The sequence below is a fragment of the Mastigoproctus giganteus genome, chromosome 12 (assembly GCF_048544385.1).
Source record: "Mastigoproctus giganteus isolate SK-2022 chromosome 12, ASM4854438v1, whole genome shotgun sequence".
NCBI classification, from domain to species: Eukaryota; Metazoa; Arthropoda; class Arachnida; order Uropygi; family Thelyphonidae; genus Mastigoproctus; species Mastigoproctus giganteus.
Window position 1 is genome coordinate 1,395,260 of NC_143586.1, and position 12,794 is coordinate 1,408,053.

At 38.3% G+C, this 12,794-nt stretch overlaps 1 protein-coding gene across 1 annotated transcript in view; it reads right to left on the bottom strand.

The window, feature by feature from the left end:
- Positions 1-12,794, bottom strand: part of LOC150076628 (uncharacterized) — a 1,101,557-nt gene that overhangs the window by 516,194 nt on the left and 572,569 nt on the right. Inside the window, exon 17 of the mRNA XM_090386980.1 lies at positions 1,034-1,103. Coding sequence (XP_090243106.1) covers positions 1,034-1,103 — 70 coding nt within the window. The remainder of the gene's footprint in view (positions 1-1,033; positions 1,104-12,794) is intronic.

Sequence of the window (12,794 nt, forward strand, 5' to 3'; positions counted from 1 at the left end):
TAGTCATTATGGAAACACTAGATTTCGTGGGAAACACCATATAATATCCATCTCTAACTATATCATGTTTATTTTGTTATATTTTATATAAAACAAAATGCTTTAACAACATATTTGAACAACTAATAACCTTTTAGGGCTAAAGCCTCATGCTGCAAACAAGTTTACTGATGTATAAGTTAGTGCTATTGCATCATTTTAATACGCAGCAATCTATTAAAGTAGTACATAAATGGAATCATTTAAGTAAATCTCATATTGTGAATACCCTCACGAGTTGCCATGATATTGCACTACCTGGAATAAGTAATGCTTTGCCAATGGAGAAGACTATTGTTACTTATTCTGGGCGGATACCACCACCCAGATGGCACCATTTTGAAGCTTGTTGGCCTCTCCTCGTTGGGAGGGCAGGTGCCCTGGTGTTGAGATATACTTAAATGATGCCAATTATGTACTACTTTAGTAGGTTGCTGCATAATAAAATGATTCAATAGCACTAACTTATATGTCAGTAAACTTTTTCGCAACATGAGGCTTTAGCCCTAAAAGGTTTTTAATCTGATAACCAGTTGCACACCATCAGGCGCCTCTCACATTGTGGAGTTATACTTCACAACTGGGTTGTCATGATTGCAACACCAGTGTACCTGCCCACCCACCAAGGAGAGGCCAACAAGCTTTGAAACAGTGCAGTCTGGGTGGTGGTGGTGGTATACGCTGAGAATAAGTAACAATAATCTTCTCCATTGGCAAAGAAGCGTTACTTATTCGAGGTAGTGCAATATCAGGCAACTCGTTGTGAAGGTATTCACAAAATGAGATACTTAAATGATGCCAATTATATACTACTTTAGTAGGTTGCTGCATATTAAAATGATGCAATAGCACTAACTTATACATCATATTTAAACAATAAACTAATTAAATATTTCATATGTAATGTCTTTTTTTAAATTTAAATTTTACCATGTAATGTCCTTCTCAAGTTTATTTAACTAATGAAAAAATTTTTTTTTGTTATTAAACTTACCATTTTTTCACATGCTAGTTTTCCATCCATAAAACCTTTTGGAATGGCATTTGGTGTAAGTAACTCATACCTATAACAATAATTTAGATATAACTATAATATTAGTTAGTAAGTAATTATGTTTCAGATGTTGATTATGGACTATGGCAATTTTGCATTTGTAACATTATAATAATATTTTATATTCAATTCATCTATATTTAGATAAAGAAATTAAAAGTTTATTTAATAACTATCATTCACTGAATTTAAAGAATAACATATATTGCACTACCAACTCCTCTGGTATGTGGCATCTCCGTAGCCAGGTGGGCAGGAGCAGCAGTGCTCCTGCCCACCTGGCTACCTGGCTTCTTGATTAGACTGGGGGTTCGAGCCAGTGACCACCAAAGTTATATTGACGTTGAAGTAGACAGCTTCGCTGACAGACTACTGAACTTGAAAGTGGATATGGGCCAGGTATTTACCCAGTGATACTGAAGAATACTGGAAAAAAAAAAAATTAATCATGAGGTCAGTGATGGATTCAGTAGTAAAATCCATGGACTGGAGAAGTGGCAATGTCTCACATGTGGACCAATCAGCATGAGCTCAGGGTAAGAAATGTAAAGTCTATGGGCACGGAGCATTACAGAATCATCTTGAAAGATCATCCTGTAATGAACCCTTGACTATGCTGCCATATATAAGGTTATGTACATGGAAAATAACACCCCAATTATAATAGGACGGAGCTGAAGAGTAAAACTCAGAGGGGAAGAGAGAGCGAGAGAGAGAGAGAGAGAAAGTGAGAATTAAGTGTTATGATTCAATTAGACATGAAGGGTACTATGCAGTAGTGACAAACAATGCAAGAAAGCAAGCTTATACAACTTCAGGCAAAAATCACTTGACCATTCCCTCTAATAGTCTGTCTAGTTCTCCTTAAATTTGGCACCTCTGTAGCCAGGTGGGCAGGAGCAGCAGTGCGTAGCACGCAGGAGGAAGCCTATTCCAATGATCAACTTCCCACTGGCTGAAAGCAAATTTCTACACATCTATCCTGAAACCATCCTTTTTCAATTAAATTTGTTTCCTCATTTCTATAGCATGAGCCAGACAAAATGTCATCAACATTTTTACTTACTCAATCCACTCATAGCCTTGATCAGATCTCCTTGCAGGTGCCTAGTATCCGGATGCTACAATTTGCAGAACTGAAGCCTTACACAATAGTACCAACATTCGTTTTGGAACTACTGGTACCACTAGTACCAGTAGTCCCAAAAAGAACAGAGCCCATTAATAACAACTCTGTCTTCTTCTGTCACTTAACCATCCCTTTAGCTATGGCAGTAATTTTCCTCAAATGCCACACACACTGCTCCAATTTGCATGACAGTCTTTTATGTGGAACTAATGCTAATGCTAATAATGCTAATGCATTCTTGTTTAGCCACACGTCATTACTTCATTAACCAGCTATGTATTATTTTCCTTGGAATTGAAGTCAAGCAAATAGGTCTATTAATACTCACCTTCACCCTTTGATCCCCTTCATCCCCAAAAGTTTACATTTGTCCAGCATTAATTTTCTAAGCACTTTTATTAACTGCTTGATTTACACCCCCCCCACAGGATTAGGTAACTAAAGTGTGACTTCCCTGCATAACGCTGGTGTGGTTCGGTTTTACTAATACTAATACTTAATTTTATCAAACTATTTTAAAAATATGGTGAAAATAATTCTGCCAGAAAGGGATAATTAGGGATGCAATTCTTAGAGTACAATGAACCCAAAGATCCTCTCTCCACCCTTAATTTAAATTTTCTGCAGAATTTTCACAAAAACTATTTCAATGCCGTAAATTCTTCAGTTTATAAATATTTATAAGAAATTTTAGATAATTCAGCATAGCACAAACTTAGTTGAGTATCTTTACGAACTTGGGCACTGGGTGTGGGAAAGTCTTAGATACTCCAACTGATTCTTAATGTAAATCTAATAACATTAGCATTAGTAAAAAAAAAAAAAAACTAGCATCAGCCAAAAAAAAAAAAAAAAAAACCTTTAATTTCACCCATCCACTCACTCCAAATGTTTGTCAAGTTCTGCCTTAAATCTATTTAGGCTATCAACTTCTACAACAACAGATGGAAGTTTGTTCCAGCAAGCAACCACCCGCTGGCTAAAGGCAAACTTCTGCACATCTATACTAAAACTGTTTTTCCTAAATTTCAATTTATGCCCTCTCAAGCGATTATTCTGAGCAAGAGGAAGAATCGCATCAGCATTGAGCATGCCCAAGCCATTCAAGGCTTTATATATCTCAATCAGATCACCTCACAGGTGCATAGTCTCCAGACACTGTAATTTGCAAAACTTAAACCTTTCTTTGTAGGAGCAACCCTTTGTTCCATTCACTAATCTTGTTGCCCTTCTCTGTAATCATTCCAGTAGCTCTACATCCTTCTTAAAATGAGGCCTCCAGACATGTATACAGTACTCGAGGTGTGGCCTGACCATTGCTTTATACAAGGGGATAATCACCTCCTTATCCCTGCTAGAAAAATTCCTGTATATCATTGACTGCACAATTACCACCAGTTCCTTTTCATACTGTACCACTGTCAGTGTAGTACCACACAGTTTATACACTACCCCGGGGTTACTGCTTCCCATATGTAGTACTTTACATTTGTCAATGTTAAACTTCAATTGCCACCTCTCAGCCCATCTGCTCAACTTTTCCAGATCCTGTTGCAGCAGCTTACTGTCGTTAGTGCCATTAACAAACCTGCTGACCTTTGTATCATCTGCAAACTTGGTCAGTAAGCATGATATTCCATCCTCAATATCATTGATTAATACAGAAAACAACAATGGACCCAACACTGAATCCTGGTTTACTGCACTAATAACATTAGTCCATGAAGAGCAGTGTCCATTGATTACCACTCTCTGTCTTCTCCCACTCAACCATCCCTTTATCCATAGCAGCAATTTGCCTCCAATGCCACACTGCTCCAATTTGTGCAGAAGTCTTCCATGTGCAACAGTATCAAAAGCCTTTCTAAGATCCAAATATATGATATCAAAATTATTCTTTGCATCCAGTTCCTTTGTGACCACATCATAGTATCCAATCAAACTGGTCAGACAAGACTTCCCCTTAATGAACCAATGCTGTGTCCGAGCTATAACTGAAGTCTTGTCTAGATGATCCTGCAGAGCTTCTTTAACAAGTGCCTTCATTAATTCCCCTGGAAAATAAGTTAAACTAACAGATCTCTAATTACTAGCGTTGCCCCTTGATTCTCCTTTGTGAATTGAGATCACATTTAAACATTTCCAGTCAATGGGTCCTCCCCATGAGTCCAAGGAAGCTCTCATAATTATGGCTAAGGGTTTGCTTACTTCCTTTGCCACCTCCTTTATTATAAATGTACAGATCCCATCCACCCCAGGTGCCTTTCTTATGTTTATCTTCAACAATTTATTTTACACTTTGCTTGCAGTTATTAGAAAATCATCTAGCTCACTGCCAGAGTTTAATTCATCTCTGGCATTCCCCTCCCTGAATAACTCCTCGTGTGTGAATGTTGTTTAAAATATTCATTTAGTTTGTTAGCTACATGAGCAGGATCATTAACAGTTGAACCATTGATATCAAGTGGACCAATCTGACTCATTCCCTTCCCCCTAGAGTTTACATATCTCTTCGCTGTTTTTCTTTGCATCCTTTGCCAAAGATTTTTCGTAATCTGCCTTTGCCAGCCTAAACTCCTTTCTGATTTGGTTAAAGACCAGCTTATATCTATCATAGGCTTCTGTGTCACCTATTAATTTATATGTATCTCATGCATTTTTCTTCTTTTCCACATGTCTCATTTCAGTTATCTGACATCTATTTAGGCCTAAACCTTGAACAATATTTCCTAGTTGGTATGAAAAGACTAGTATCTTCCCATTTTGAATTTGCTGTTGGTAACATCATCTGTTGGTCCCACCGTATAGAATTTAAATAATGTCTCAGACCACCATAATCAACTTTATGAAAGCAGAAACCCTTCCATTTACCCCTGATGGTAGTTACTTCTTTGAGTAAATCCCACTTCAGCACACTGTGATCACTGCCACCTAGTGGTTCCTTAATCTGCAAATTCTTAATGAATGAAGAATCGCTACTGATAATCAGATAAAGAGTATTGCTTCCTGTCGGTAACATCATCTGTTGGTCCCACCGTATAGAATTTAAATAATGTCTCAGACCACCGTAATCAACTTTATGAAAGCAGAAACCCTTCCAATTACCCCTGATGGTAGTTACTTCTTTGAGTAAAGCCCACTTCAGCATACTGTGATCACTGCCACCTAGTGGTTCCTTAATCTGCAAATTCTTAATGAATGAAGAATCGCTACTGATAATCAGATAAAGAGTATTGCTTCCTGTCGTTGCCTCCCGGACATGCTTCATTAGAAAACAACCATCAAATAAATCCACAAAAGTCTTGCTAGTGTGTGTGAATGCCCAACCCACAAATTCCAGTCAATATCTAGGAAATTAAAATCCCCCATTTTAGGACACTCTGATTTACTGGCCCACTCTATTTCTCTGTACAGCTGTTTATTATACTCAGAGTCATTAGGCCTATAACACATTCCTACTCTCAATTTTGCTTTCCCAGTGTTTATGTCACACCAAACTGACTCGACACTGCACTGTCCAGCCATGTCGACTGGCTGTACTTCCTTGTACAAATTTGTATTGTATGTGTTTCTTAGTATAACTCCTCCTCCCTTCCTAGCCTGTCTATACTTCCTGTACACATTGTACTCCCCAAATTCTAGTTCTGCATTGCTTATGTCTGTGTGACACAACATCTCATCATTGACAAAACCCCATGACCTGCAGACAGGCTGCCAGGGCAGGTCATGGGGTTTTGTCAATAATATATAGGAATTTTGCTAGCAGGGAAAAGGAGGTGATTATCCCTCTGTATAAGGCAATGGTCAGGCCATGCCTTGAGTACTGCGAGCAGGTCTGGAGGCCTCATTTTAGGAAGGATGTAGATTTACTTGAGCGTGTATAGAGAAGGGCAACAAGATTGGTGAGGGGAATGAAGGGTTCCTCTTACCAAGAGAGGCTTAAGTTCTGCAAATTGCAGTGGCTGGAGACTAGGCACCTGCGCGGTGATCTGACTGAGGTATATAAGGGCTAGAATGGGTTGAGCACACTGAATTCTAATGGGTTCCTTCCACTTGTTCAGATTACGAACCTAAGGGGGCATAAATTCAAATTAAGAAAAGACAGATGTAGAATAGATGTGCGGAAATTTGCCTTTAGCCAGCGGGTGGTTAATTGCTGGAACAAACTTCCATCTGTCGTTGTGGAAGTTGATAGCTTGAATAAATTTAAGGAGGAACTGGACAGGCATTTGGAGGGAATGGTGTGATTTTTTTTTTTTTTTTGGCTGATGCTGCATAAGCTCATACACTTGCTTTCTTGCATCACATGCCACTACTACTACTACTATCCCAACAATATCTGCCTTTGTTATTTTGACCAACAAATTCATCAAATTTATTTACCAAAATCTTTGCATTGGTACACACACACAAATATCCATGCACCTGTTCCTATTCTTAGCTGCCCTTACACAGGTTTTTTAAGAGTGAAGTTAGTAACTACACACCAGTTAGTCTGACTTCAGTCTTAGGAAAATCTTGGAAGCAATGATTAAGAGGGACATTCAGATAGATATGGCATTCAGAAGGACACATAACACTGTTTTGTTAAGGAAAAATTATGTTTAACTAAGTTAATAGGCTATTTTAGCATTGGCAGTAGCATTAGTAAAGGCATATGATGCTAGAATGCAAGCTTATACAGCATCAACCAAAAAAAAAAAAAAAAAAAAAAAATCCTTCCAATTTCCACCCATTCACATCAAATGTTTGTCTACTTATGCACTGAATTTATTCAAGCCGTCAACTTCCACAATGACATATGGAAGTTTGTTTCAGCAATCAACCAACCGCTGGCTAAAGAGAAATTTCTGCACATCTATTCTACAGTTGTCTTTCCTCTTTCTTTTTTTTTTTTTAGGAGCATTAGCATCTAAGGCCGAATTGCTCCAGGCACATGCGGTTGGTCATTCCCTTACCTTTCCACATTCTCCTTATTTGGTGGTCACAGGCTCAAATCCCGTTCTAATTAAGAAGCGTCTGCTATGCACTGCTGCTCCTGTCCATGTCTTTCCTCAATTTGAATTTATGTCTCCTCTCATGATTAATCTGGACAAGAGGAAAGAATCTATCAGCATTAAGCTTCTCAAACCATTCAAGGACTTATATACCTCAATCAGATCATATTGCAGGTGCCTAGTCTCCAGACACTACAATTTACAGAACTTAAGCCTTTCTTCATAAGGGCAACCCTTTGTTGCAGTCACCAATCTTGTTGCCCTTCTCGGTACTCATTCTAACAACTCTACATCCTTCTTAAAATGAGGGCTCCAGACCTGTATGCAGTATTCAAGGTTTGGCCTGACCATTGTCTTATACAAGAGAATAATCACTTCCTTATCCCTGCTAGCAAAATTCCTGTATATCATTGACAAGACACCATAAGCTACTCTTGCAAACTGTCTGCACTGCTCAAAAACTTTATATCTGACTGCACAATTACCCCAGGTCTTTTTAATTCTACACTATCCTGAGTGTAGTACCATGGGATTACTGCTACCCATATGCAGTACTTTATATTTCTCAATGTTAAACTTCAGTTGCCACCTTTCAGCCAATCTGCTCAACTTTTGTAGATCCTCTTGCAGTAGCATACTATCATTAGTATCATTAACAACCCTGCCAACCTTCGTATCGTCTGCAAAACTTGGACATTAAGCCTGATATACCTTCATCAATATCATTAATAAATAGAAAAAAACCACAATGGACATTACCTGAGGGAATCCACTAATAACATTAGTCCATGAAGAGAAGTGTCCATTGATTACCACTCTCAGCCTTTTCCCACTCAATCATCTCTTTATCCATAGCAGCAATGTGCCCTTAATGCCATACTGCTCAAATTTATATAGCAGTCTTCCAAGTACAACAGTATCAAAAGTTTTCCAAAAATGTATTAAAAAATGTATTGTGTATGTATATTTGATACTATTAGTTAGTTCTTTTTTCAGATTTATTTCAAATTTGCCACACTTCACAAGGTGTGATATTTGAAACTATGTATCTTACTTCCCACAGTGGGGCAGCTACATAGAGAGAATACTGAGTTTTTTTTTTTTTTCCCCTGTCTTTCTTTACTATGTGAAAACAATAATACAGTAGTACACGGATAAGAAATTCCCCGCATAAAAAGTTTCCCCTTTACTAGGTTTGGTTTCTTATAATGTGTATAATATTGTTGTAAACATACCACAGACAACAATTAAACAAAAAACTACATTAGTAGTTTGAAGGGCATCATTTTATTTGTATCTCATATTGTGCTTTTCCTTCATCAGGCCATCTGGGTGGTGGTGTCCACTGAGAATAAGTAACAATGGTCTTCTCTTTTAGTGAAACGTTACTTATTCAAGGTAGTGCAATACATGGCAACTTGTTGTGAAGGAAGAGCACAATATGGGATACAGTTAAAATGATGCCCTTCAAACTACTAACATAGTTTTTTGTTTAAGGGTTGTCTACGGTGTGTTTACACCAATATTATATAGATTACTATACTCTTAAAGATATGATGCCTTGTTGCAGCTAATTTTACTTAAATGTATTATAATGTATTATTCTCCGACGTAAGAAGTTTCCTGGGTAAAAAGGTTTCCTGCATAAAGAGTTTGTGATAAACAATACATGGTGTATTATCATAATGACGTTTTCCCACTTAATACATTTTTTAAATATATAAATTATTTATTTTTAATATTAAAAAAATTTAAAACTATATACACCGATGAACCAAAACATTATGACCACCTACCTAACACATTTTGACACAGTTACTCATGAGCTGGATTTAGGAAACAATTTCGACATAGTTGGTTTGGATTTTAGCAAGGCATTTGACTTGGTCCATCATGAGAGGTTAGTGCATAAGCTTGAACAGGTTGGGATTACTGGTAAGATGAAGTCAAAGTTTTCAGATCTCATAAAGGTTGGCAGAGTCATTAATGATCAGTGCCAAGCAGTTCTTCTTCAGGATGACTTGAACAGACTTCAAAGATGGTCAGAGAAGTGGCAGCTATGTTCTAATGCTGCTAAATGCAAGGTCTTATACTTGGGGAAAAAAAGGTAAAGAAAAAAGCTTTATTTTTTAAGAATTATTAATATATATAATTAACCACTCTTTTACCACATGGAGTTTTTAATATATTTTTTATTAAGCATAGCCTAAACTAATACATACAATGTGTGATGTTTCGGGTATCTTGCCATTACCCATCATCAGACTGTGCTGCTGATCGCCCTCAGCATGGTGACATAAAGATTGGCAGATACCCGAAACGTGACATTACTGTATATATTAGTTTAGGTTATGCTTAATAAAATATATATTAAAAACTCTGTGGTAAAAGAGTGGTTAATTATACATATTAATAATTCTTAATAGATAACAACCATGTAATGTCCTTCCCCAACTATATTAGAAGCTTTTTTTTTATCTATACACTTGGTGGGATGTTAAATTAAAAACAGTGGAGGAGGAAAGGCTTCTGGGAGTTAGAATACGGGCAAATATAAAGTTTTCTGAACACTGTAAACAAGCAGCCAGAAAAACCCATGGTGTCCAGGCTATGATTTATCGAATGTTATCCTGTAGAGATAGGGAGGTCATAATCCCACTGCATAAGGCAATTGTAATATCACATTTAGAATACTGTGTCCAAAAATGGAGACCTCACCTGAAAAAAGACATTGAGCTTCTTGATAGGATCCAAAAACAAGCAACTCAAATGATGAAATTGGAAGAAGAACGACCATATGAGGAAAGACTTCGATTCTGTGGGCTACAGAGCTTGACAACCAGACACTCAGAAGTGACTTCTGATGAAGGGATCCTCTTACCAAGAGAGGCTTAAGTTCTGCAAATTGCAGTGGCTGGAGACTAGGCACCTGCGCAGTGATCCGATTGAGGTATATAAGGCCTTAAATGGGTTGAGCACGCTGAATTCTGATGGGATCCTTCCACTTGTTCAGATTATGAATCTAAGGGGGCATAAATTCAAATTAAGAAAAGACAGATGTAGAATAGATGTGCAGAAATTTGCCTTTAGCCAGCGGGTGGTTAATTGCTGGAACAAACTTCCATCTGTTGTTGTGGAAGTTGATAGGTTGAATAAATTTAAGGAGGAACTGGACAGGAAGGGTGTGATTTTTTTTTTTTTTTTTTTTTGGCGGATGCTGCATAAGCTCATACACTTGCTTTCTGGCATCACATGCCACTACTACTACTACTACTACTTGGAGGTTTATAAGGCTCTGAGAGCGATTAGTAAAATAAATGAAGATGGAATTCTCACTGTTATAACGAATTCCAGAACTAGGGGTCGTAAATTCAAAATTACAAGGGTTGAGTTTAAGATTAGCATTAGCATTAGCATTAGTAGAGGCATTTGATGCAAGAAAGCAAGCTTATGCAGCATCAGCCAAAAAAAAAAAAAAAAAAAAAAGCCACTTCCACTTCACCCCTCTGTTCGTTCAAATTTCTCTCCAGCTGAGCCTTAAAATTATTTAGGCTATCAACTTCCATGACAAGAGATGGAAGTCTGTTCCACCAACCAACCACCCTCTGGCTAAAGGCAAATTTCCGCACGTCTATCTGTCTTTTCTCAATTTGAATTTATGCTCTATCAGGTGATTATTCTGAGCGAGAGGAAGAATCCCATCAGTGTTGAGCATGCTCAAACCATTCAAGGCTTTATACACCTCTATCAGATCACCTCGCCGGTGCCTAGTCTCCAGACACTGTAATTTGCAAAACTTAAGCCTTTCTTCATAAGAGCACCCCTTTGTTCCATTCACTAATCTTGTTGCCCTTCTCTGTACTCGTTCCAGCAGCTCTACATCCTTCTTGAAATGAGGCCTCCAGACCTGTATACAGTATTCTAGGTGTGGCCTGACCATTGCCTTATACAAGGGAATAATCACCTCCTTATCCCTGCTAGAAAATTTCCTATATATCATTGACAATACACCATGAGCTACTCTTGGAGCCCGTCTGCACTGCTCAGAGAACTTCATATCTGCCTGCACAACCACCCCCAGGTCCCTTTCATTCTCTACCACTGTCAGTGTAGTACCACAGAGTTGATACGTTGCTCTGGGGTTGCTGTTTCCCCATATGTAGTACTTTACATTTGTCAATGTTAAACTTCACTTGCCACCTCTCAGCCAATCTGCTCAACCTTTCCAGATCCTGTTGCAGTAGCATAGTGTCAGTAGTGTCCTTGGCAACCCTGCCTACCTTTGTATCGTCTGCAAACTTCGACATTAAGCTTGATATACCCTCATCAATATCATTTATGAATACAGAAAACAATAATGGACCCAACACTGAGCCCTGAGGGACTCCACTAATAACATTAGTCCACGACGAGCAGTGTCCATTGATTACCACTCTCTGTCTTCTCCCCCTGAACCACCCCTTTATCCACAGCAGCAATTTGCCTCCAATGCCACACTGCTCCAATTTGTGCAGCAGTCTTCCATGTGCAACAGTATCAAAAGCCTTTCTAAGATCGAAGTATATAATATCAAAGTTATTCCCTGCATCCAGTTCCTTTGTGACTGCATCATAGTATCCAATCAAATTGGTCAGCCAAAACTTCCCCTTAACAAAACCATGCTGTATCCGAGCAATAGCTAAAGTCTTGTCTAGATGATCCTGCAGTGTTCTTTAACTAGTGCCTCCATCAATTTTCCTGGAACAGAAGTTAAACTCACAGGTCTATAATTACTTGTGAAAGCCTTTGATCCTCCTTTGTGAATTGAGGTGACATTTGCACATCTCCAGTCTGTGGGTACCTCCCCTGAGTCCAAGGAAGCTCTCATAATTATGGCTAAGGGTTTGGTTAGTTCCTTTGCTGCTTCCTTTAATATAACTGGATAGATCCCATCCACCCCAGGTGCCTTTCTTGTGTTTATCTTCAACAATTTCTCCTCCACTTTACTCTCAGTTATTACAAGATTCTCTAGCTTACTGCTAGAGTTGAATACACCTCTGGCTTTCCCCTCGCTAAATAACTCCTCATGTGTGAATGTCAATGCAAAATATTCATTTAGTTTGTTAGCTACCTGAGCAGGATCATCAACAGTTGACCCATCGATATCAAGTGAGAGTAGGAGTGTGCTATAGGCCTAATGACTCTGATGAGTATAATTAGGAACTGTACAGGGAAATAGAGTGGGCCAGTAAATCAGTGAGTCTTATAATGGGAGATTTTAATTTCCCAGATATTGACTGGAATTTGGGGGCTGGTTACTCACACACTAGCAGGGCTTTTGTGGATTTATTGGATGATTGTTTTCTACATCAGCATGTTCGAGAGGCAACTAGAGGGAGTAATACTCTTGATTTGATTATCAGCAGTGATTCTTCATGCATTAAGAATCTGCAGATAAATGAACCACTAGGTGGCAGTGATCACAGTGTGCTGAAGTGGGATTTACTCAAAGAGGTAACTACCATTAGGGGTAAAGGGAAGGGTTATTGCTTCCGAAAAGGCGACTACGATGGACTGAGACAGTATTTAAATTCTA